The sequence below is a fragment of the Mya arenaria genome, chromosome 1, assembly GCF_026914265.1.
Source record: "Mya arenaria isolate MELC-2E11 chromosome 1, ASM2691426v1".
Taxonomy (NCBI): domain Eukaryota; kingdom Metazoa; phylum Mollusca; class Bivalvia; order Myida; family Myidae; genus Mya; species Mya arenaria.
The window spans coordinates 16,433,552-16,461,299 of record NC_069122.1 but is presented as its reverse complement, the minus strand read 5'-3'; the positions used below and the strand labels follow the sequence as shown (position 1 = coordinate 16,461,299).

Sequence of the window (27,748 nt, the reverse complement as noted above, 5' to 3'; positions counted from 1 at the left end):
AATGTTGAATAATATAACACGACAGTGATCTGAACCAGATTTAATTTGTCATTAGAGTCGTTATTTTCACATAAATATATTCTTGATCACGAATACCGTTATACATGTACACAACCTGTCAGATTTGTCCCTGATTTACAGATATCAGGATACTTGATAAACAATCGACACATGTAATTGTTTCATGATATCTGAACATGTTTTTTTTGGCATAATGACATTTATGAATAAATATGTGTTTAATAGTAGGCAATAATATTTTCGTAGAAATTTGAATTTATAACGGAGTGCATTTGTAGTATGTTGATGTACTTGATTATATGCAAATTGGCATAAACAGGTCTCCGTGTGAATGGAAAATATATGTATATAAAGATTAAGTATTTTCTTTGAAGGGATCAGTCGTGTCTTTGGCTTCCCACGTTACAATATTATAAACTGAAACTTTACCAGTAGCCATTTTTTTTAGTAATGAGGAATGGATTACCTTCAATATTTCAGTTAAAAACTAAACAATGGGGAAGAGTAAGAGAAAGAAGCAACAAGACTTCCAGAAAGTGAAACTGAAGGTGGGAAAGAAACTCAAGAAAGGGGACAATGTGACAAACGCCAGCTTCAAGTCTCGCGGCATTCAGGTCTCCCAGCAGCTGAAAGGTGGTGAATCATCACAGCCTGTGACAAAAAAGAAACAGAACATAACAGTTAGTTATTATTACAAGGGTCTCAATAGCTCATGTTTAAAATTATACATATATGTATACGTATGTAGGTTCAGTTGATTTTTTGAGGCTTTTACTAAAACTTAGGTCATACCACTGTATCCTTCACTTTTTCATTTAGCATCTATTTAAGATGAAACAGTTCTAACCTGAAGTTGATGATTCTAGACCAGTAGGGTTAAATTACATTTAATGAATAACATTTCTTCGTTTTATATTTTCTGGACTGTTTAACGTTTGTTTGCTTGTAAGTGTTATTTATTCTTTCCATTTTGACATCTTCATCATCAAACCCTTGTATGCATATTCTGTTTGGTAGGGAAAAATGTTAATTGAGTATTGTCCATTGCATAAATTCAGAATAGATATTTATTAACTTATTATAATTTAAGTGGCTGTATTCTATCAAAATAAAAAAAATGTATGGTTGAACTGATAGTATAAATTTGAATTCAGATAAACACATCAAGCTTATCATTTGAAAATAATTTTTAAAAAAAAGCATAAGAATTTGTTGTTTTTTTGTGTTCATTCAATGCTAATGACACTAGTTAACCATATACCACTTAAGTTTAAACATTTAATAAATTTAAATGATTTTATAATCAGAATTGAATTATCAAATTGTCTTGATTATTTCTAATGATTGATTATGATTTTAGACAGATTTCCCCCTGATATTTGGTGTTTGTTCTACAAGGCATTTAGATATGAGGACAACAGCATCAAACAATGTTGGAAATAAGCCCAAAAACAATTTCTGGAATAAAAATGACACATACAGTTCATGCTGTATACATTTCAGGAGCTGTTTAGTCACTGTCGTCATTACAGCCCGTCATTCCGACATGACGCAATTAATGGACTGAAGGAAATTTTAACAGAAAACCCTCATCTTATTGATGTGCACCTTGCAAACATCATAGAAAAATCTTCGGAACTTTTCACTGACAAAGATTCCACTGTAAGGCAAGGCGTTGTGAAAAATCTGTTGAAAAATGTCTTTTCGGTGGTTCCTGAGAATCAAATAGCTCCGTTTTTCCCTCTCATGTGTGCACACCTTTGCTCCGCGATGACGCACATCGATGACAATATAAAAGTGGATTCGTTGACGGTCCTTGACCTGTTATTAGATCATTACCCAACACTGTTAGTGTCAAAGTCGAACCAGGTTTTGCCAAACTTTATTGAGCAGATTTCCCGGCAACAGGGAGCGGGGAAATCACGGTCGCTTAGTTCTAACCCAAACAGCGCAACATCAACACTAAAATGGAGAGTTTCTGTCTTGAAAAGACTACAGAAGTTCATAAGTGCTTTGATGAAATTTGATGCCGAAAAGGTGAACCAAGATACACTGACAGGGACAAATAAAGAAGATGATGGTGTATTCTTGTACAATGAAGGAGTCGGGAACAACATGCAGCCTTTTGCAACAAGCGCAAGATGTCTTTGGAACACTCCAGGCTATACTCTGAGGTACGTTGTTTTCATGAATTTAAAATGTTGTTTGTGAGACGATGTTGGCTGGAAATTCAAGTTTAAAACTAATGGACAATATTTTGTAGCGTTTATTTCATTTATAATTATCATAATTTGTTTTAAACTTATTTATTTTACAACAATTTGTGAAACAAGTTCTAAAAATATTATAATTGAATCACTCTTGTTGGCATGGCATGAGAGTTTGGTCTTGGGTTGTGAAGGAAACCCATTTTTCCCGCCTCTTGACAACAAACCAAACTCACATGCACCCAGGCCAGTAATTGAACCGGGGTCAGAAGCAGGTGTGCTAACTAGAGAACCAGTAATAATAATTTACTATATTAGTCTTATTAAAAATTGATATGTTTCCTTCTCTAAAATACATGTGCATGTAGCTATAATTATTAAGCTGATGTACTCTACACTACATCAGTCAATGCTCTACGTACATAAAAAAAACATTCATTTAGTGTTTTAAAACAATGTTTTACATGTAAGATGTAACTTGAAATATCCAACTGCCTGTAAACAAAATCATGATTAATGGATTAAAGCTTCTATGGTTAGAACACAATACCTATCTTTAAAAGTATGGACTGACAATAGTGTACATGACCTACTTCATGTCCATTGGGCGGACTTCCAAACTATTAAGCAGGGTTTTTTTCACATACAAATGAACATGTATCTCAGGTGAGCAATGAGGGCCATCATGGGTTTATTTGTGACACATTTGTTTTTATTTTGACCCAACAGCTCAGCAAAAGATCCCAACAAGGAATGCGTAATGGTTATGAATGTGACTCACCTGGCTGGGGCACTGGTTCCCCTCATGTTAGAGAGCTGGGTCGAAGCAGTCCCTTCTGAGGGTGGAATTGGAAGAGGTCAGATTTATTTTGAGAGGTTTGGTGTGGGTGGGGTGGGAAAGGAGTGTGGGAAAACATGTACCAGTATGTTTGTTCCTCATACGTTTGAAAGCTTTAATAATTTTGAAGTGAAGATCTCAAATCTGGAAAGGGACAAGTTGTCTTTTATATAAATCAGCACTAGGGGCGTCTGTTGAATGTAAAGGGCATAAATTTTATCCTTTGCCATAACTAAAAAAACTATCAAGATATTCAAATAAAATTTGGCACTCATGTTGGCAGAGAAAATACACACATTTATAGCAAGTACCAGAACTCTGAATGTGTAAATTGTCAAGTAATGCCTCTTTTCTTAAAAGAAAACAAAGTGCAAAAACTTAAACCTTGGCCAAACAAGACTTGGTGCAAGAGAAAAAACACAAGGCAAGGTCCATAACTCTGACTTTAATAATTGTTGAATTCTAATTTATGCCCCTTTTTTTACAAAAGAAAAACATATGACCTTGGTCATTTTTATAAATAAAATCAAGATATTTAGATAAAACTTGGTACAAATGTTGCCAAGGACAATACACACATTTATACATCAAGGCCCATAATTCTTGCTTTATTTTTGTTGAGCTATGCCCTTTTTTTTTTTTTAAATTTAAAACAGACGAGCATTTGCGTTTGCTGCGCTTTGCTCTTGTTATTATCTCGATCTGATGTTCTCATATTCTGCAAAATTATAACTTAAAGCATTTTACTTCATTCATTTCAAACCATATGACGATGATGGTGATGATGATGATGATGATGATGATGATGATGGTTATTATTTTGAAAAGACTGTCTGCCATTACTTATCTACATGTTTAATGGATGCTCAAATTGACTTTGTATCAGTGAAAGATATTATATAAAAAAAATTATTGAAAGTTTTTTTTCCAGGAAAGGCCCTAGACAGCATGGCTGCTGGCGTGATGTACCAGATTCTGTCTGTTACCCAGCTACTAATGAAATGTGTAACCTCGAATCAGGTAGGGATTTATAATTAACGGCTGTGTTTTCTTGTGAATTACTCTGGAAGTTTTAATCTGGGCCTGTTTTCATAAAACTTCTTACCCTAGTAAAATTTTCAACTTGGTGAAAATATTCAAATTTTTAACAAAAAATATTGTAAAAACTTTCAAATTTTTATCAAATTTATTGATATGCCAATATTATTTGATTATTTTCCTAGCTAATGTACACGTTTTTAGTGAAAAACATGGTTAGTTTTCATTAAATTTAGCTATAACGAATAAAAGCTCTTTTTCACTAAGTTGAAAAATTTCATTAAGAAGCTTTATGAATATGACCCCTGGGAGCAATATTCATTTTAAATTTAAATGAATGAATGTTAAGGCATTTTAGTTGTTAAATAAACCAATTATGTTATTCATTACATGAAATGATTTTGAGTTGAGTCAAGTTCACATATGTTTGTTGTCATAGATTACAGGATACTATAAATCTAAATGTAGTTATTGCTAAAATACACAATATTTATACCATCAATGTAGATTGCATTGAACTTCCTTTGTACTAATTTACAAACAAATTTCAACAGAATTTCTTTTATGTCAAAATTAAACTTTCTTAACAGCCCTCATATTCTTTTCAAAGCAAACAGAAAATATGGGTGAGATTCTCAAGTACCAGCGAGACTTTGAGACTCATTTTATGAATTCCTTCCCTTACATTGTGAACAACATGGCTTCCACAGGCGGGAAGAAGGACAAGAAGAACAAGCTTGTATTGGATCAGGTGTGTTGTCTCATTATAGTAAAGCTGCATTATTAAAGGGACTCGATCAAAGAATTAATTGATCAAGCAAGCTCAAGCCATTGACAGATCTTTAAACTTACAATAAAGGTTGATGCAAAAAAAAAATTCTTATAATTTTAATGCATTATCATGTTGAACTCATTTGACTTAAAGAAAAATGTGTACCGGTATGATTTGTGTTCATATAAAAAAAATATCTTTTTTTAACTAGGGAATTTTAGGCTACGAAGCTATTAATTAAAAAAAAACATCTATAGAGGCTAATATGTTTTATCTCTACACAAATCATGTTTTTTGTTCCAATCATTAAAGTCAAAAAAGTTAGAGGAAGAATGCATTAAAGTTAAAAAAAATATTTTTGCATCAACCTTTATTAACCTTTATAAACAGGGGTTTTTAATAAGTACCTACCTGGCCACCAATTTCCGAGGAAAAAAGTGCAAAAATATCGCTAATATTTTGTTATCTCTTTATCTTTCATCATTAATATGAAAAAGAAATTTTGCATCAACTTTATGGTGCCAATTAAGTTATTTTAAGACACTATCTATATGGCAATTTATTGTTTAAATTTGCAGGTGTCAGCGGAGACGCTTAACCTTACTGTTTGCGATATAATGATGAGTTTTCTATCAGACGATTTGAGGAATGTCCCGCACTGGTTACCAGTGATTACGAGGTAAAAGGATTTACAAATGGTATTAATAAATGTGGTTTTAGGTATGTCTGTAGTGTTGGCTGCTTTTATATAATAGTCAGATGACATGAATTAAAATCTAAATGATTAAGAATGGGTGGATAGAGCGTAATGAACGAGCCCTTCTTAATCATTAAAATTTTAATTTAGGTCATCGTACTGACTTAAAATTCAACCTCATTTGCTCATTTGTTCATAGTAATGATAGTGTGTTTGTACATATTGTAGGTACCTGTCCCGCGCCCTGTCCTCAGACAGAGGGGAGAGAGGGGGTCAAAATGCAGCACTGGTCATCAGTTTTGTCTAGACACTGTTCATAGTAATGATAGTGTGTGTGTATATATTGTAGGTACCTGTCCCGCGCCCTGTCCTCAGACAGAGGAGAGAGAGGGGGTCAAAATGCAGCACTGGTCATCAGTATTGTCTAGACACTGTTCAGGGTAATGATAGTGTGTTTGTATATATTGTAGGTACCTGTCCCGCGCCCTGTCCTCAGACAGAGGAGAGAGAGGGGGTCAAAATGCAGCACTGGTCATCAGTATTGTCTAGACACTGTTCATAGTAATGATAGTGTGTGTGTATATATTGTAGGTACCTGTCCCGCGCCCTGTCCTCAGACATGGGGGAGAGAGGGGGTCAAAATGCAGCACTGGTCATCAGTTTTGTCTAGACACTGTTCAGGGTAATGATAGTGTGTTTGTACCTAATATTGTAGGTACCTGTCCCGCGCCCTGTCCTCAGACAGAGGGGAGAGAGGGGGTCAAAATGCAGCACTGGTCATCAGTATTGTCCGGAGGTTGTGTAAATGTGATTGTTTGCAGGGTAAGAATTATCTTTATCATTCATTTAGCTATAAAGGTAACATGATTAAGTATCTTGATTCGTTGAGCCAAATTACTTACTTTTACACAGATTTTTCATAGCTAAAAGTAGTGTTTTCTTAAAACCTTCAGAACTCTAAAAAAGAGAACTTTACAGGATTTATCTCAAAATATATAAAGAGTGTTATAACAGACATAAGAACCTCTTAGAACTTGTGACCAACAAGATTTTCTTCACAAAATGCATCTGATTATTTTTACTGTGATAATGAAATGGCAAATTTAATTACTGTAGGTCAAGTTGATGGGCTGATGGATGGTCTTTACAGTAGGTACAGAGATGCAGGACCTTTGTCCAAGGAGAAGAAAACATACCTGTCGTTTTTTGCTGAATCTATACTCCAACATAGCCAGGTGTATCTCAGGTTTGTTGACTAGTATATACATGTTAAATGCTAACCTCAAGGAACAAATGTTCTTGTATTTGACTAGTATATGTCCAGTCTAGTAACTTCCAACTTTAGTGGTCAAAAACCTGCTTGTATGCGTACTAGTAAATGTTAATTGTAGGGGTCAAAATCATTGTTTGCCCTCAGTACACATGTAATCTGTGACTCTGCACATGTGCAAAGGCCCATAACTCTGTCAAATTAGGCCCCTTGATGGATTAAGAAAAAAAGTTGAGCCGCTTATGGTACTTTTGTTCTTTGTTTAATACCATTTTTATTAATCTTCAGAGAAGAACTAGTCAGCTCATTCCTGAAAGACCTACCGGAGTTAATGCCCTTGGTTACGCAAGAAAATCCAAGAACCACAACTCTGATTCTTCAGACCCTCAGGGTAGCATGTTGTCATGGCAACGCTCAATTCATATGTGATGCAGACTTCATGGAGCTATTTACGACATTCTTTGGTATGTACATGTACTAGATAAAAATTGTTTGTCTTATTCTTTTTCCCTATGGGATATTTGTGGTAGTTTCTTGCACAGGAAAGACTAAAAATTGTACAGAGCCGAAACACGCTTAGTTTTCAGTGTGAAAATGTATTAAAACACAACTTTACCCAAATATAAGATGATTCCCAGACCTACCTTCTCTCTATGTTAAGGCCAAAAAGCTAAACAGTAAGAAATGAAGGGAAAAAAATAATTTTGCATTTAAATATTATTTGCACAAGATATGCATGTTTAAGGGACTGGCTCATGTTTTGGCACTTGTTTTTACTTCTTCCGGAAATGCATTTGAAACCTCTTTTATTATATTGGCTAAGGTCACAAATCCGAACACTTTTTGAGGTTTTCACAATTATCTTGGAGAATTTTTGTTGAAGCAAGTTAAAATTGCGTATGAAACATCTTTGGTTAATGTGACAACATCTGTCAAAGTACAGATTCACTATCTCATCAATTTTATGTCGAAAATCGTTCATTTTATAGGCAGTAAATCACCTTTAAATTTATGCTATGGAGGGCACAAATACCGAACACTTGAAAAGCGAAAATACATGGTCATACAATTATAATTAATAAGTATGCTATATTAAATTAAACACTTAGCTGCAAAGTTATTTATTGTTTCCGATGTTTTTCAAAACATTAAATTCAAATGTAAAGCGTGATTTCTATTTATAAATATCATAAATGTAGGTCAACATAACTGCAAAACCTAAAGATGCGCGTGCGCCCTCTGACGTCATTACCCCGTGTGCTACATTTTGATCTTTAAGGTATAAACATTGTATGGCATTTTTTTAGAAAAATACTCCACAAAACAAGATGAAACTTCGCAAATGTGACCAAGGCAAGCCTAGTATGTATTGATCTAGATCATTGAATAATCGGTCACGGTAAACAAATGCATGTTTTAGCTGGTGTTCGGGATTTGTGCCCTGTTCGGAAATGTACCATCAACCAGTAACTGTTTTACTCTTGTATACCAAAATGGCAGAAAAAAATACACTTAGGGTGTAAAAAATATTCTTGTTTTAGTGGGGTCAAATCCTAGCAGGTACAGTCAAGGAAATTTACCAAACTGACAACAAAACCTCACGCCCACAAAAACTCATATACAAAAATACAGATAATTTAACCTTCAAGCCTTTTGTTGAATCATGTTAATACCACTATTCAAAGTCGTGGACCTCAAATACAATATTTGAGCATATATCATCATATGTTGAAGGGTTCCAGCTGGCATTATCTTAGTTTTATCACTCCTAATGATTTGCCACACTTTTTATGTCATACAAAAAAGTGCATATTCAAAAACATGATCCATTGCCTAGTTGTTTAACTACAGATGTATTGAATTTCTCATTTGGTTTATATGGTTACAGTTATTCATATTCAGTATCGATTAAGATCTTTCTTTATATATGTGAATATTCTTGAAATAACCGTTAAGCGTAAGCGCTTATAAAGAGTCATATTCTTGTCATGAATTCTATTTGTAGATCCACTTGATGGTTTGGTGCTAAAGCTGGAGTCACATGACCGACAACAGCTGACTGGTTTACTTTTTTACCTGCCAAGTTTGAGTTTAGAACTTGTGAAAATGCTAACCAGTCTCTGTCGCCATGACAACATTGATAAACAGAATGTTGCCTTCTTGATTCAAGTTCTCCAAAACAGGTGTGTTGTCTGCAAAAGAACAAAGCAACCATTCCTAAGATCTTGAATAATATTCCTTGAAACACATGTATTCCTTTTTGAAAAATGTATATCAGTACCTTTGTAAATATAAATAACAAATTGATGCCATCGGATGTGGTCCACATATTAATTAAAACTATTAAAATCATAATAGTAACTTGTTCAATATGGATTCAATTTCTTGAGCTAAGTTTTTTGCAAGGTTCAGTACAAGTTTCATCACATAACTAACATATGAACATATGTAAAGCACCAGCTTAAGTTTCATTTAGCATTATTTACTTAAACTTATGTTTTTAAAATAAAAGCTAGTCTATTTAGCTTATCTTAAACATAATTTCTCATATCAGAGAATTCTTCAAAAGGAGCACATAACACAACTTGTATCATTGCAGTTATCTTTTAAGTTCCTGGAAAAGAATGGCCACCATAAAATAAAACCGTCAATCTAAACTCACTATTTTTATACACCCTTTCATAAAACGGGACATATTATAGTTTCACCTTCGGCTGGAGGCAACTTCCAGAATGTTGTCCAATCAATACCCCGTAACTATAGAATCATTTGTTTAAACATCACCAAATTTGGTCAGAATGTGTATAAGGATAATATCTCAGATAAAACAGGACATATTATAGTTTCACTTTCGGCTGGAGGCAACCTCCAGAATGTTGTCCAAACATCACCAAATTTGGTCAGAATGTGTATGAGGATAATATCTCAGATAAGTTTGAAAACCAGCCATATTGCTTGATTCACTCGATGTGCTACACACTTTAATTATAGAAATTTACCTTTTATTAGTCTTGTCTTGTCAATAACTTTAGAAGTTTTTGTACAATCATCACCAAATTTGGTCAGTATGTGTATTGATAGTTATCTCAGTCAGGTTAGATAACCAGCCATGTTGCCATATTCACTCCAGAGTTATGAGTTATGACCCTTGAATTGACAAAAACTGTACAGTGTCCGCTGCTCTGATCAAACTTGGTGTCCTATAAATAGGACAGGAAAATAAAGCTACTGATTAAGTTTCATTTTAAAGCTACTAAATGTTATATAAAAGATGTGTATTTTTAAAGATTTCACTGAGACCTTTTGTTAATATCAATATGGACATTATGATTTTTAAAACAAATTAATAGAATTGGTTTATAAAGGTTAACCATAGTAATTTTATTTTATAACCCCCTTTTAATATGTCATATCATAATATCAGCCTCTTCAGGTATTATTCAAAAAAATATATTCCATTCAATAGTAATGGAATGGTTAATCAATATAAATTTAAAATAGAAATAGTCCTTACTAGGCACCAGATGATAAAACTGCAAGAAAAAAAAAATTGTCAAAATCTTACTTAAAATTGACTAGATATGATGATCCTTGATTTGATTTTTTAATTACTGATGTATCACATCTTTTACGACATATGTATCTTTCAAAGTTTTTGCATATTTTTCAAATTTGAAAGTTTACTGCCGGTTTACCAGGTAAATTTTAGTTAATTTAAAAATAGTATCAGTATATTTATGTGTACTAATCATGTGACTTTCACATGCTCAATAAACACACTTAAACTAGGAAACCATAATGCGCTTTTTTTAAAAAGGTAAACTCAGCTGAGACAGCGACAAAATATTATTTTAATCATGTAAAATGAAGTATTTAATTTTATTTTACTATTATTGGCCTCATATAAGCTCATATTGACAATTCAAGTCTTGTTTTGAGGAAATACGGTATTTGCAGATTTTGAAACCATCTTGTGTCTAGTCCCTTAAACCTTTAATACTTGCTAGAGTTCAATTCACTCAAATATGCAGCAATATAATTAAACTATGACATTAAGTTAATTTCAATTTATGACTGAAATCTTCATTGAAATGGGCCCCTGAGTATTAGTTCTGTTTTTGAATTGAAGCCTTATTTCAGGTATCTGAGACAATGGAAATTGCAGAAAAAAGACCAAAGGGAAGCTGAGAAGGAGGCTGTTCTTTATCTTGGTTTCCTTGGCAACTTGCTTCTTGGTAATATACATTTCTTTGGAAGATGACAGTAGTATTCGCCATATGGATTGGAAATTGGACAAAAATCATGATCAATTATCGCAAATTAGAAGAGTGGTCAATTTGATCAGTAATCATTTTCATAAATTTTCTTAAATTTAAGTTCAATCTAAGTTTCTTATTAAATACAGCCCTGATCACAATTTTATAACCATACTTGTGAGTCATTCTTTTAATTTCAGGCATACCTAAGGTAGACTTTGATTCACTTGCAAAGTCATCTGATGTATCCTGTGCCCCGTACCAGCCTATGAAAATTCTGGACACCTTAGAACCACAGGGTCACACTGTCACCTGGGAAAACCATATTTTTCTGGTTGAGGTGAGAACATTAAAGGATTATGAGCATCTTCCATGGCCGAGAGTTAGAGGTGAAACGATTAATCGCGATGTGGATTGAACCGTGATTTTTTGGCCTCGATTCGATTCGATCCGTAAGGTGTCAGTTTCGGTTCGATTTTTTTATTGTCAAATAGCTCGCAATATAATTATTTACTTGTCGAAACAAACCATTCAAATTCCTATGTAAATTTCTAGTCGGCTGCCAAAATAAACGGTATCGGGAGTATTTTAATAGAGGCGCAACGATTGGCTAAATACTTCTGTTCCAGCCAATCGTATCGGGAGTAACTCACGACGCTACTATTGATCGTCAAGGCGCTTGCTGTTATCTGATTTGTATTGCGGCAAGCGTCTGCGTGTTCATTCTTGATTACGATGTCGGAACCGACTGTAAAATTACGAGCCGCTCCAAAAAAGTATCGTTCCAAAGTGTGGGAATACTTTGGATTCAGAGATGGAACGTCAGGCGAAGATAATAAGCCGACGTGCAAAGTTTGCTACGCAGATATTCTGTGTAAATTTGGGAACACGACTAATATGACTATGAGAAGGAGCCTGTGGTATCCTTAAAGTCAGATCCACTCCAGTGGGGGAAAGAGAGAGCTGGTCACTATCCTATCCTCTCCAAGCTCGCCAGCAGCTATTTGGTCATCCCAGCAACATCTGTTGCTAGTGAACGGGTTTTCTCAACTGCTGGGGACATTGTGAATGCACAGAGGGGCACACTGAGCAGTGACAATATGGACATGCTAATTTTTTTGAAAAAAAATCTTAAGATTTCTGACCTAAATGAATAAAGTATTCAAATGGACCATAATGCTTTATTCCTGTAGGTGAAGTGGTTGTTCAAAGAATGTGCCTCTGTCCATTCACTATGTCAGCACTTCATTTGCTTTTGTTACTTGCTGTTAATAAATCTTATGAATGAAAGATATACTGAAGAAAAAGGCTTTTTGATTCAATTTCCTGAGGCTTATTGAGTGACAATGTGGACATGTAATTGTTTTTAAAAAAGAATTTAAATATTTCAGATTTGAAGGTCTGAAGAATTCAAGTTCTTTTTCAAAAGTTGTTCCTGAATACATTCTGTTTAAGACTGTGACTAGGATACTCTCATTGCTCTGGCTTCTCACAAAAGTATGTTCACACTATTGTTTGTGCATTACTCGACTGATATTACAAAAACAAATAATGTTTACAACTCTGTCAATGCATTTTTTAACTTTAATTGAATCGAACCGAAAATAATCGAATCGTGCTAACAAATATCGAAATCGAATCGAATCGATTTTTTTTTAATCGTTTCACCTCTACCGAGAGTGTAAGATAGGTTCATTCCGACCCGAGCGTAGGGTGTTTTGCGGAAACGAGGTTTACCGAATTTCTGCAAAACACACTGTGCGAGGGTCGGGATGAACCTATCTTACACAAGCGGCTAAGGTAGATGCTTTTTCTCCCACCTCAGTTAAAAATAATTAAGTAAAAATGTGTTTTTTGCTGGAACTCTTTTGTGCTTAGTGAAAATAATTGCGTATGGATATGCGATAATTCGTGGTTGTCATGAATATGCGTGCAGTGATTCCGATTATATTAATAGTCAAATCGGTCTTTAAATAGTCCTAAGGAGAGTGAAGCATTATTTCTTTAATGGTGTGTGAAAACTGTTTTATGGTGACATTCGAAGCGAGAAATAATCAACTAGCATTCTAATTATTGCCACAAGACACGGTTTCCATGATGCTACAGACGACAGTCTTCAACAAGGGAGGTAATTACAATGTGGTGACCATAAAAAAGGAGTTCCATACAGGCATTTTATTTTCGCCCGTGGGCAAGATAAGAATATCTAGCATGGTTAAATTATTGGATCTACTTATCTGAGGTGGGAGAAAAGAATATCTAGCATGGTTAAATTATTGGATCTACTTATCGGAGGTGGGAGATATTAAGTTCTTGATTCTATGTTTGAGTCCCAAAATAAACAACCTTTATTATGCCACCTTTGAAGAAGAGGGGGTATATAAGTCTGCAAATGTCTATAAGTTGATCTGTCGGAAGTTGACCATTTAATTACAGGAGAAAGGTTTTTTGTAGCCCCATGAGACATTGGTAGGTTGCACTTAACCAAATCTTAACCACTAGGTGACTCCTGGGTTTTGGGGTCAATGCCAAGGTTACAGCTAACCGTGTTGTGAACACTTTGTCTGCACAATTACCTGTGAACAGTTGACCTTTGACCATAAAACTGCATTTGTAGGTTGCCGATGACCAGTAGATAACCTCATTGTTTTGGGGCTAAATATGTCATAGGTCAGAGTCAATGCCAGTGTTATTTGGGAAACATTATCTGCACATGGGTGAAAGTTTTCAGTATTGATACTGAATTCAGTATTTTGGAAAATATTTATCCTATATAATGTATTGTAAAAATGGCATTTCCCTATGTAAACACCCTACTTTCAGTATTTTGAAAAATTCAAACTTTCACCCATGTAATAAGACTGCATTATGACAATAGAACCTCTTGACCTAGGACAATGAAACTTTACAGGTAGGTTGTACTGGACCTTATTGTTTTTGGATTCAAAAGGTTAATGAATTGAAAAGCATTTTGACCTACAACTGTTGAACTATGAAAGATCTATAGTAGACTTTTTGACCTACAATTGTTGAACTATGAAAGATCTATAGTAGACTTTTTGACCTACAATTGTTGAACTATGAAACTTCTATAGAAGACTTTTTGACCTACAATTGTTGAACTATGAAAGATCTGTAGTAGACTTTTTGACCTACAATTGTTGAACTATGAAAGATCTGTAGTAGACTTTTTGACCTACAATTGTTGAACTATGAAAGATCTATAGTAGACTTTTTGACCTACAATTGTTGAACTATGAAAGATCTATAGTAGACTTTTTGACCTACAATTGTTGAACTATGAAAGATTGATAGTAGACTTTTTGACCTACAATTGTTGAACTATGAAACTTCTATAGTAGACTTTTTGACCTACAATTGTTGAACTATGAAAGATCTATAGTTGTCTTTTTGACCTACAATTGTTGAACTATGAAACTTCTATAGTAGACTTTTTGACCTACACTTGTTGAACTTAATGAAACTTCTATAGTAGGCGTTTTGACCTACACTTGTTGAACTATGAAACTTCTATAGTAGATTTTTTGACCTACACTTGTTGAACTATGAAACTTCTATAGTAGACTGTTTGACCTACACTTGTTGAACTATGAAAGATCTATAGTAGACTGTTTGACCTACACTTGTTGAACTATGAAACTTCTATAGTAGACTTTTTGACCTACACTTGTTGAACTATGAAACTTCTATAGTAGACTTTTTGACCTACAATTGTTGAACTATGAAACTTCTATAGAAGACTGTTTGACCTACAATTGTTGAACTATGAAAGATCTATAGTAGACTGTTTGACCTACACTTGTTGAACTATGAAACTTCTATAGTAGACTTTTTGACCTACACTTGTTGAACTATGAAACTTCTATAGTAGACTTTTTGACCTACACTTGTTGAACTATGAAACTTCTATAGTAGACTTTTTGACCTACAATTGTTGAACTATGAAACTTCTATAGAAGACTGTTTGACCTACAATTGTTGAACTATGAAAGATCTATAGTAGACTTTTTGACCTACAATTGTTGAACTATGAAAGATCTATAGTAGACTTTTTGACCTACAATTGTTGAACTATGAAAGATCTGTAGTAGACTTTTTGACTTACAATTGTTGAACTATGAAAGATCTATAGTAGACTTTTTGACCTACAATTGTTGAACTATGAAAGATCTATAGTAGACTTTTTGACCTACAATTGTTGAACTATGAAACTTCTATAGAAGACTGTTTGACCTACAATTGTTGAACTATGAAACTTCTATAGTAGACTTTTTGACCTACAATTGTTGAACTATGAAACTTCTATAGTAGACTTTTTGACCTACAATTGTTGAACTATGAAATATTGATAGTAGACTTTTTGACCTACAATTGTTGAACTATGAAACTTCTATAGTAGACTGTTTGACCTACAATTGTTGAACTATGAAACTTTTATAGTAGACTGTTTGACCTACAATTGTTGAACTATGAAAGATCTATAGTAGACTGCTTGACCTACAATTGTTGAACTATGAAAGATTGATAGTAGACTGTTTGACCTACAATTGTTGAACTATGAAAGATCTATAGTAGACTTTTTGACCTACAATTGTTGAACTATGAAAGATCTATAGTAGACTTTTTGACCTACAATTGTTGAACTATGAAAGATTGATAGTAGACTTTTTGACCTACAATTGTTGAACTATGAAACTTCTATAGTAGACTTTTTGACCTACAATTGTTGAACTATGAAACTTCTATAGTAGACTTTTTGACCTACAATTGTTGAACTATGAAATATCGATAGTAGACTTTTTGACCTACACTTGTTGAACTATGAAATATTGATAGTAGACTTTTTGACCTACAATTGTTGAACTATGAAATATCGATAGTAGACTTTTTGACCTACAATTGTTGAACTATGAAAGATCTATAGTAGACTTTTTGACCTACAATTGTTGAACTATGAAACTTCTATAGTAGACTTTTTGACCTACAATTGTTGAACTATGAAACTTCTATAGTAGACTTTTTGACCTACAATTGTTGAACTATGAAACTTCTATAGTAGACTTTTTGACCTACAATTGTTGAACTATGAAAGATCTATAGTAGACTTTTTGACCTACAATTGTTGAACTATGAAACTTCTATAGTAGACTTTTTGACCTACAATTGTTGAACTATGAAATATCGATAGTAGACTTTTTGACCTACAATTGTTGAACTATGAAATATTGATAGTAGACTTTTTGACCTACAATTGTTGAACTATGAAATATTGATAGTAGACTTTTTGACCTACAATTGTTGAACTATGAAAGATCTATAGTAGACTTTTTGACCAACAATTGTTGAACTATGAAACTTCTATAGTAGACTTTTTGACCTACAATTGTTGAACTATGAAACTTCTATAGTAGACTTTTTGACCTACAATTGTTGAACTATGAAACTTCTATAGTAGACTTTTTGACCTACAATTGTTGAACTATGAAATATTGATAGTAGACTTTTTGACCTACAATTGTTGAACTATGAAACTTCTATAGTAGACTTTTTGACCTACAATTGTTGAACTATGAAATATTGATAGTAGACTTTTTGACCTACAATTGTTGAACTATGAAACTTCTATAATAGACTTTTTGACCTACAATTGTTGAACTATGAAAGATCTATAGTAGACTTTTTAACCTCCAACTGTTGAACTGTGAAAGATCGATAGTAGACTTTTTGACCTACAATTGCTAAACTATGAAACTTCTATAGTAGACTTTTTGACCTACACTTGTTGAACTATGAAAGATCTATAGTAGACTTTTTGACCTACAATTGTTGAACTATGAAACTGCTATAGTAGACTTTTTGACCTACAATTGTTGAACTATGAAACTGCTATAGTAGACTTATTGACCTACAATTGTTGAACTATGAAACTTCTATAGTAGACTTTTTGACCTACAATTGTTGAACTATGAAACTTCTGTAGTAGACTTTTTGACCTACAATTGTTGAACTATGAAACTTCTGTAGTAGACTTTTTGACCTACAATTGTTGAACTATGAAACTTCTATAGTAGACTGTTTGACCTACAATTGTTGAACTATGAAAGATCTATAGTAGACTTTTTGACCTACATTTGTTGAACTATGAAACTTCTATAGTAGACTGTTTGACCTACAATTGTTGAACTATGAAAGATCTATAGTAGACTTTTTGACCTACAATTGTTGAACTATGAAACTTCTATGGTAGACTTTTTGACCTACAATTGTTGAACTATGAAACTTCTGTAGTAGACTTTTTGACCTACAATTGTTGAACTATGAAACTTCTATAGTAGACTTTTTGACCTACAATTGTTGAACTATGAAACTTCTATAGTAGACTTTTTGACCTACAATTGTTGAACTATGAAAGATCTATAGTAGACTTTTTGACCTACTATTGTTGAACTATGAAACTTCTGTAGTAGACTTTTTGACCTACAATTGTTGAACTATGAAAGATCTATAGTAGACTTTTTGACCTACAATTGTTGAACTATGAAAGATCTATAGTAGACTTTTTGACCTACAATTGTTGAACTATGTAAGATTTATAGTAGACTTTTTGACCTACAATTGTTGAACTATGAAAGATCTATAGTAGACTTTTTGACCTACAATTGTTGAACTATGAAAGATCTATAGTAGACTTTTTGACCTACAATTGTTGAACTATGAAACTGCTATAGTAGACTTTTTGACCTACAATTGTTGAATATGAAACTTCTATAGTAGACTTTTTGACCTACAATTGTTGAACTATGAAAGATCTATAGTAGACTTTTTGACCTACAATTGTTGAACTATGAAATATTGATAGTAGACTTTTTGACCTACAATTGTTGAACTATGAAATATCGATAGTAGACTTTTTGACCTACACTTGTTGAACTATGAAATATTGATAGTAGACTTTTTGACCTACAATCGTTGAACTATGAAAGATCGATAGTAGGCGTTTTGACCTACAAGTGTTGAACTATGAAACTTCTATAGTAGACTTTTTGACCTACAATTGTTGAACTATGAAACTGCTATAGTAGACTTTTTGATCTACACTTGTTGAACTATGAAACTTCTATAGTAGACTTTTTGACCTACACTTGTTGAACTATGAAAGATCTATAGTAGACTTTTTGACCTACACTTGTTGAACTATGAAAGATCGATAGTAGACTTTTTGACCTACAATTGTTGAACTATGAAACTTCTATAGTAGACTGTTTGACCTACAATTGTTGAACTATGAAACTTTTATAGTAGACTTTTTGACCTACAATTGTTGAACTATGAAATATCGATAGTAGAGTTTTTGACCTACAATTATTGTACTATAACAGATCTATAGTAGATTGCCCTTGTCCAGTAAATGATCCATATAGATTTTTTGGGGCTCCATAGGTCAACAACCAAGGTTAAATTTAACTGGGTAATGAAAGTTTTTTTCCACATAATAAACTGAAAACAGTATGACTCAGGACTATAAATCATCTCATGTCTGTTGTACATGAGCAAAAGATGCCACTTTTTTTATTTAAGTCTAAGATCACAGCCATTTTTTCCACATGTTAACTGGAGAACCCCTTGAGCTAGGACCATGACTCTTCACACTCAGATTGAGTTGTTCTTGAACAATACTTGATTCCTTTTTTTATCGTCCCAGAAGGTCAAAGGTCAACCTCACAGTTGTTATGCATTTTGTCTTGGAACACCTTAATGCAGTCGAGCAAAACTTATATCTAAGTGCTCAGGGGTATCATGTTCTACTGAATCTGTTTTCTTCACTTTTTTTCATAAATTTATTTTTAATGAATTAGTTTGTGATTTGCCATTATAGATGAGTTTCAGAATTTCAAAGATTACCTTAAAACTGTAACTTATGGGAGTTTGATTATGTTTACTTGAGTTTTGTGAAACAACTTAATTACTTTGTAACAAATTCAGTCCATACTTATGTAGTAATCCAACTAAACAACAAGGAAGCACTGGTTTATTTTTCTCCTGCCATTTTAATGTCGCAATGATTTAACTCTCAGTGCACAATCATGTTATAAATTTTAATGTTATTACTTGCTTATTAGGTCAGACTATTTTTTTTTAATAAAAACGCCATACTGTTGGTTTGAAAAAATATTTTTCATGCAAGTTCTTTGTATGAAAGGTTACAAATATGGACATTAAATATAAAGCCACACTTATAAAGCTTCGTGAAGTAAGGAAATCTCTCTATTGCTTCAAATAATATTTTATCATGTTAAGTCTATATATGAAGCATTATAAATACCAACAAAAGGACACTTCTTCTAATATGGAGCTTGTTATGGTGTGTGGCCTTTAGCTAGCATGGAATTACTAAACATGTCCATTGTGATGAAAACAACAGAGGTTTCAAACAGACCAAAGGGTTGCATGTGGCTCTTTTGTTGTAATGACAAAACTGTCACGTCATGTTCCATAAATAATACCTGTGAAATTATGTCATTATTTATGTTAACTCTCTCATTGTCATGCTACGCTTTGAATTCCTTTTAACAAGATATGTACTCACGAAGTGAGCCTTCTGACATTTAATTCATAACATGACGTGTTCTAGAAAATGTCAAACAGATGAACTTTATATTTATGGTTTTATCACATCGGTGACGTACTCATATATTGAGCTTTGAAAGAAAATCTTGACATGTGTAAACTAATTTCATATATCATTATCAAAATCTAATACTGGTACTGCTTAATGAAATAAAACAAAAAAAGGTTTGTCTGAAAACATACACTGCCTGTGAAATGTTTATAACCCTGGTGTAAATTTCACGACACCCGAGACATTGGGCCGAAATGTGTTGAAGTTAACAATATTGTTAACTTTATGGTTGTTAAGTTTAAAAGCTGAATTATTTTATGATATGATCTAGTGTTTGAAAATCACACTCCCTTTGCTATCAAAAATCGAATCGAATTGGACCAAGCATTTCGATTTACTATCGGACAATAATCGAAAGTTCATAATAATAAATATAAATAAGGAATACATTCTTATACATATTATCGTCATGATCATTTAAATGTTTAATCCTTGAATCAGTACATGTGATGCTATAGTCATGCTTTTTGCAACAGTAAGTAAATTTCCAATTCAACCTTTTTCTGTCTTTAATAACTTAATGAAAAACATAACAACACAACACTTACTTAATAATTGCACCACAATTGCAAAATGATGCTTACCGCATCAAGTAAGTCATCTTAGCATTATATTCATGTTAAAGCATATTAAATATTTGTGAACCAGATTAACATTAAATAAACCGTTATATTGAACATTTCATTAGAATATCCTAATTTCATAAACTTTCACACAAAAGTAAATAAGTCAATTACAAATGATACCGAAAAAGGTTTCAAAAACAGAATGCATCGAGCCGGGATCCCCGGTATTTGCAGGTAAGACCGATCACACTACACTAAAGATACAGGTTATTGAAGAAGGTTTTATGAAATATGTAAGCAATTAAAAACAATTTGTAATTTTGGGAGAGTTTCTAAGAAAAAGTGTTTACATTTACAGCATTTGTGTAAGATAGTGACAAGTCCCTTGTTAAAATGAACCCAAAGAGAATTGACCGGAAAGAAAAATTTACATTTACTCGACTTTGACGACAAAACAAAAAAAATACATAGTTACTGGAAGTAATATTAGCGACATCAATTTTGGACAACCACTGTCGATTGTCGCCGACAAAGCATTGTTGGCGACGATTTATCGATTTTACTCGATAATCATTTTATTACTCATATGATCAAACATTTGCATTAGACAAGTATAGCTAAAGAAGTGGACTCAAATTTTGTTAGAAATGCTGCAGATCACTAGGATAGCTATTAATCTTTCAGAGCAGTAACGATTTGAAAGTAAACAATGATGATGTTGACAAAGTACTTAAAAATCTGCCGATTGAATCACTGAAAGAAGTACCTAAATAACAATTTATTCATATTATCTATTAAATCATTTATATTCAGGAAAATAAACTCTGAAACATAATATTACATTAAGAGAATATTCCCTATATAACATATAGATGGTTCACTTCGTCTCACCAAGTGGTTCACTTAGTCCTGGTTCACTTGGGAAGTGGTTCACTTCGTCCTACATTCAATATTGTGTTCACTCGTTTGAAACAGTTTTTTCCAACATGGGCAAACCAATGTTGTTGTTTTTTCAAAAATGTATGTATATATATATTCATGTTTCAAACAATACATACCGGTACTCATATTGTATCATATTCCCAACAAATTTTTCATTTCATTGGGTGTTTTTGGAAGAATTTTTTTTTCCAACAAACTATTTATCCTATTGAAATGTTTTGTTTAAACAGTTTGCTGTTAATATAAAATATATATATTATATTATATTGATGACATTATTGATCAGCAAACATGTCTAATTTATTTTTACATTTAGGCTGTAACAAGAGCCGTGGAGCAATGTCCTAACACGGAACAGGTGGTGGAAATAATCTTCTCTGCCATAGAAAATATGTTGGTATGTATTCCAATTCATTCATTACTACAGTATATCTATTTAAATAAAAGTTTACCATCGTTTATGTTTAAAATTATAAAAATATAAATATATATTTTTTTTAAAGGGGTTCTTTTGTTCAGGATTAACACTGATATTAGAATAAACAGTTTACCTTCATAATATTGTACAGTTGTAAAGATTGTTTTTTGCTCAGTTATTTGCATAAAACCAACAGGAAGTACAAGTACCTTCAAATGAATATAAATGACTCTTCAAGCAATATCAAAGACAAACAGAGTTTAAAGCTGCACTCTCACAGATTGAACGTTTGGCAACTTTTTTATTTTTTGTCTTGGAACAAGCCAATTTTTGCGAAAATCCATGGAAACCAGTTATTTAAGATTGCTGACAAAATTTAGATCGCAAATTTTTGTATTTAATTTTAAAAATTGATGTTTTATCCATTTTTCTTAAACCGTTAGTAATTCTTAAACCATAAGTAACGGTTTAAGCCATAAAACATTAATTTTCAAACGGAAATATAAAAATCTGTGATATGATCTTTTGTCAGCAATCTTTTATCATTGGTTTGCAGATGTTCACACAAAAAATTTCTCTTTCCATGACAAAAAATGAAAACGTTGTAAAAAATGGTAAATCTATGAGAGTGCAGATTTAAGCCCCTTTTCGCTACTTTGGCCAGGAATCCTGTGTACTCGAGCAGATCCCCGGCTTTTTTCATCAGCTGTTAGAACCCCTGTTTAAATTAATAACATGAATAAATTAGGGGGTGCATGACATGACACTTTAAAATCGAAAATATATTCAATTCAGCCATTATTTTGATATTGATTCTTCGTATGTATTTGTTGATTTGCTTTCTTTTTTTGTAAAAGTAAATGTAATAAACAGGATGTTTTATTTATTTCAGAATACATACAAGGTTTTACCCTTACATACAGTTTACAGTGTATGTAAACTTGCTGAGTCATTGATGATTCCAGAAAAGTTTGCCTCCTTTGTGAAGAACTCTGCAATTTCATTGGTTGCTTTCATGGTCTCTTCTGACCAATCAGAGGACCAAATGGCTCAACATTTGATTGACACTGGACTAAGGGTAGTTTCCAGAGTTCATAGTGGAACAAGCTCTATGATTGGTCACTTGAAAGCTTCCCTGTCAACAGGTATTCAATATTGTTGTGTAACATTTTAATGGACTACCACTTTAAGTTTAAACTTATTTGTTTTACAATTATTGTGAAACAAGTTATTACAACATTATATTAATCACTCTCATTGGCACAATGTTACGCGAGAGTGGGGGGGGGGGGAACTGGAGTACCCGAAGGAAACCCACTTGTTCGGCTTGGTGACCCCAAACCAAACTCACATGCGCCCAGCCAGGAATCAAACCCACGTCGCATAGGTAAGAAGCGAGCGCGCTTACCACTGCCCTAGCTGGACTACCATTTTACATTAAAACAAAGCATTTAATTTCTGTCAAATTTTTAAGAAGATGAATGAAATGTGAGATTTGAGATAACTCCCTCTGTGATAGAGCTTGAATTTTGAATAAGTTTTGTAAGTGTATCCAACATTTTGTTCATGTTTCTAACAAATTTTGTTTTTTCAATGTATTACCCTGCAAAAGAGACCAATGTAATATACATAACTTTTATAAACTAAATAATATAAATGAATAACACTTGTGTTTTCTTGGCAGTTTAAAAACTTCCCAAAAGCTCCATGTGCATGAAATGTTATTAACTAAATACCATTGAAAGCATATTTATCCTTTGAACAATAATGTGATTTTTTTTAAGCCTGTCGCATCCCTCCCATAATATGTTGATTTCATTGAAAGGGTTTAATGTGAATAGGAAAAATATGTAAATGAATGTTATATATAAAACTATAGCAAATAGATCTATGCTTTTTTGACCTTGAACGCTTGCCAAATATGTCATGTCACGTCCTATTGCAGTCGAAATGTGGAGCATAAGTAATTACTTTTTCCGTAATGTATTTTTAGTTTCTATTTTATGTTAGAAATCGGCCCTCCCCCGTTTTTAAGATGTTAATATATTTATGAGAGAGAAAAAGGGGAAAAAAGAAAGAAAAAAAGTTGGTCGCCATTGCCCATATAAGTTATTAGTAAGCAATAACTTTTCAAATGAAAGTAAAATAACATGGGGTCACCAACCATAAAACAATAACATTATAAACAATGGTTCGCTGACTTGACAAGCTAATTTGTGCAGCGTATGCTTTTAAGATGCACTCTCACAGATTGACTGTTTTGACAACTTTTGTTACTTTTTGTCTTGGAATGAGCCAAACTTTGCGTAAATATCTGGAAACTAGTGATATAAGACTAGTGACAAAGTATTAGAATGCAATTTTCCATATTTACCTTCGAAAACTGTAGTTTTGTGGCTTAAAGGGGCTGTACTCCGTATGATAAAATAGCGGAAAAAAAAGAAAATTGACGAAAACTGACATAAACTTGGCATCGATGTGTACAATGCATTGAAACTTACTAACTGAAGTACCACAAAGTTTACAATTTATTCAAGTTTAGCAGTTATTTCGTATTTTTCCATTAAAAAAAGATTACTAGGTATGTCTACCAGGTAGAATTCATTCCTTATGCGTGATTGGCTAGTCAGTGTTATCACATGATATTACCGAGGTAGGTATCTAATAGCTTAATTATGTCACCCAATTAGAGTAATACTTCATAGCCCAGTGGATACGCGCTGGACTGCAATTTTGGCGACACGTGTACAAACCCGGTCTCCGAAACAATTTTTTTTTACATTTTGGTACTTTTTTTTACAATTATGATATCAAAGCGTAACACATTCTATTAGATAATTGTCCTGTGATTGGTTACAGAAAAAAACTTTTTTTGGTGCCAATCTGGTGTACAGTCCCTTTAAAGCATAAAAAATCAATTTTCAAACATTTACATGAAAAACTGCAATCTGATCCTTTATCAGCAGTTTTATATCACTGGTTTGCAGACATTTACACAAAATATGGCTCATTCTAAAACATTTTTTTTTAAAAACGGCCCATCTGTGTGAGTGCATCTTTAATAGTTTTGTTATCTTTTGTTCTAACAAGATGCCTTTGTTTTTTGTATTGCATACTGACAAGACATGAAGCGGTAATTATTATGACTTATTTGTTTCAGAACTCGATGAAAAACATACCCAAGGAGTGCTGAAAATTATGTTGTTAGTTGTAAAAGGAGACAACCAACAAAAACTTGCACCAGATTGTTCCTGTTGTAAACAACTGCACGAATGTTTTGATAACATGGAAAAATTAGGCTTGCCGCTCAAGGTGTGTACAGTTATTATTCCTGTAAAACTTGTTAAAGGCGCACAATATCAACACAACTACCCACAAATCAGACATGTTTGTATCGAAATTTTATTTTAATTTGCCCTCTGGATATACATCCGAATGATTATTTAGCAATCTATCTTTTCAAAGATGACGGGGGGGGGGGGGGGGCATGCCCCTGCCCAATCCCCCATGTTTGGGCGTGCTCATCAAAATTGGTCTAGCTGCGCTCAGGAAGTTGGGGCAGTTTCAACAAAGAATTTTTGTTGTTACTTCAATTATTTTTTTTACTTTATTGACTAAATTTCGATACACTCAAATATGTAGGGAATTAACGAAAATTTGACACTAAGATCGTTTCAAATTGCGACTAAAATTGACTCAGATCTTGACTGACATGCCCCTTGTGTTAATGTTGTCTTATTGATGTTAATATTTTCCCATTCCATTGCAATGATGTAACAGAAGTTTTGATATTTATTTGATTTATTTATTAATACTTTGATGCATGTCGAGAATATTAGAATATCTTCTCGAATTGTTCCTAGAATGTCTGCCAATATTCGCTAGAAATAAAGGTATCAACTTCCATGACATGGATCAAAGGACAAACCTTGGATAATTGAAACATGTGATCAAATCAATCCCTATACATTGGTCATATTGATATTCAAGTACATGTATGTTAATGCCACAAATGTTTTGCTCTTTCAGGTTGGAACCTCACACGAAACAGAGACATTATTTGCTCGTGTAAAATATCTTCTTTCATTGCTGAAATAAACCAGTATGTAAATTGCTTGATCTAATAAATAGCCAAGTACTCCCATCTGCTAGGCCTTAATTGTGTGACCCTAAATAGTGTTTTGTATAAATATTTGGATACTTGCCTTTTCCGTTGCTGAAATAATTCAGTATGCAAAATGCCAGTTGGTCATGACTTGTTGATATCCCCGATTGAATTTGGGATCAGTAGGTCAAACGTTGGAGGTCTAGGTGACCTTTAAGTTCATTCTTGGTATGCCAGTTGGTAATGACTAGTTGATGAACGGTATCAATTTTGGGATCAGTAGGTCAAAGGTCAAGGAAGCGTTAACCTTGAGGTGAAAAAAAGGTTTCTGCTTAATAAAGAACGCTTGCACCAAGAAACTTCATTCTTCAAATGCCAATTAGTCATGGCTAGTAAATGCCTCCTATCGCTTTTGGGTTCAGTAGGTCAAATGTCAAGGTCGCAGTGACATTGGGGAGAAAATGAAACAGCGGTTTCCAATATTAACTCAAGAACACTTGCACCCAGAAACTTAATATTTGGTATGCAAGTTGATCATGACCAGTAGATGGGCCCTATTGATTTTGGGATCATTAGCGCAAAAGTCATGGTCGCGGTGACCTTGAGTTTTCCGCTGAATACTAGTAAATGAAGAATGCTTGCACCTAGGAGCTTCATACTTGGTATGGCAGTTGGTCATCAACAGGTCATAACTAGTTGATGACCCATATTAATTTTGTCCTTAGCCCTACCGTAAGCTTGGGCCCTAGGGTATCGCATACATGTATGTGACTACCCTAGGATTTTAGGCAGGATTGCGCAAATTTCGTCGCGATAACGAGCACCGGTTAAAGAACAGTTACGGATCACATACAGATCTAGATTCATCATACATGTAGGACACCCAACCCTTGACCATCACAGATGGATCTCTGAACCACCTATCATGTTCAATGACACAAATACTTGCGGAATGAAGTCTATTTCTAAGGGTTTTCTTACCAAATTTAATGCAAACCACAGTTGCCCCGGAAGTGTGCGTTCAGCGTTTGTTTTTGTTTTTGGCGAATTGGACCCTTTCTTTTTTTACAGTATTTACCATATTTCATGTTGCGATTAGTTATTATATAATATATTAAAGTGTAGACAGTTTTAAACAAATAGGATTCATTTTGGGGCCAAAACATGGTTTGGTTAGGATAACATCCTTTTCAAAAGCGGTTAGGCTTTTTATACGCCCGTTAAAAACGGAATGTATTACAGTTTAACTTGTGGCGTACGGGTAACGGGCGGGTTTCGAGCGGCGTCGAGTATGATGTACGCTCAATAACTTGAGAAGCCTGAATCCATTCATCACCAAATTTGGTCAGAATTTGTTTTGGCATAACATCTTGGACATGTCCGATAATCAGCCATGTCGCTTCTAGTCACTTAAGAGTAATCGCCCTTGAGTTATATAAATTACCTAAAATCGGTCTTGCAATAAATTTAAAATCCTTTGTCCAATCACCACCGAATTTGGCCAGAATGCGTATTGGCATAATGTCTCGGACAAGTTCGATAACCACCAATGTCGCTTCAGACAGTCGAAAGATATCGCCCTTCAAGTAGAGAAATAACCTGAAAATGTGTTGTCTGTTCAATAATGTTAGAAGCCTTTGTCACCAAATTTAGTCAGAATTTGTTTTGACAAAATATCTCAGACGAGTTCGGTACCCTGCCATATCGATCAAGTCACTTAAGAGTTATGCCCTTTTATTTATAAAAATTTCCTCAAGTCGGTCTTGTCTGATCAATCATTGTAGAATCCTTACCTCAATCATCATCAAATTTAGTCAGAATGTTATGTTATGTTATCTTTGACAAGATCGATAACCAGCCATTTCACTTTAATAACTTATCTCCCTTTAATTATGCCCCCCTTCGAAGAAGAGGGGT

General features: G+C 33.5%; 1 protein-coding gene across 1 annotated transcript in view; it reads left to right on the top strand.

Moving 5' to 3' along the window:
- The window catches only part of LOC128227345 (testis-expressed protein 10 homolog), a 32,957-nt gene extending 7,117 nt beyond the window's left edge, over positions 1-25,840 (top strand). Inside the window, exons 2-17 of the mRNA XM_052937824.1 lie at positions 502-701; positions 1,525-2,195; positions 2,958-3,085; positions 3,998-4,086; positions 4,715-4,855; positions 5,455-5,555; positions 6,289-6,395; positions 6,690-6,819; positions 7,132-7,307; positions 8,849-9,026; positions 10,984-11,078; positions 11,300-11,439; positions 21,625-21,705; positions 22,619-22,871; positions 24,887-25,038; positions 25,756-25,840. Of these exons, the coding sequence (XP_052793784.1) occupies positions 516-701; positions 1,525-2,195; positions 2,958-3,085; positions 3,998-4,086; positions 4,715-4,855; positions 5,455-5,555; positions 6,289-6,395; positions 6,690-6,819; positions 7,132-7,307; positions 8,849-9,026; positions 10,984-11,078; positions 11,300-11,439; positions 21,625-21,705; positions 22,619-22,871; positions 24,887-25,038; positions 25,756-25,824 (2,697 nt within the window). The 5' untranslated portion in view covers positions 502-515 and the 3' untranslated portion in view covers positions 25,825-25,840. The remainder of the gene's footprint in view (positions 1-501; positions 702-1,524; positions 2,196-2,957; positions 3,086-3,997; positions 4,087-4,714; positions 4,856-5,454; positions 5,556-6,288; positions 6,396-6,689; positions 6,820-7,131; positions 7,308-8,848; positions 9,027-10,983; positions 11,079-11,299; positions 11,440-21,624; positions 21,706-22,618; positions 22,872-24,886; positions 25,039-25,755) is intronic.
- The last annotated feature ends 1,908 nt before the right edge of the window (positions 25,841-27,748 follow it).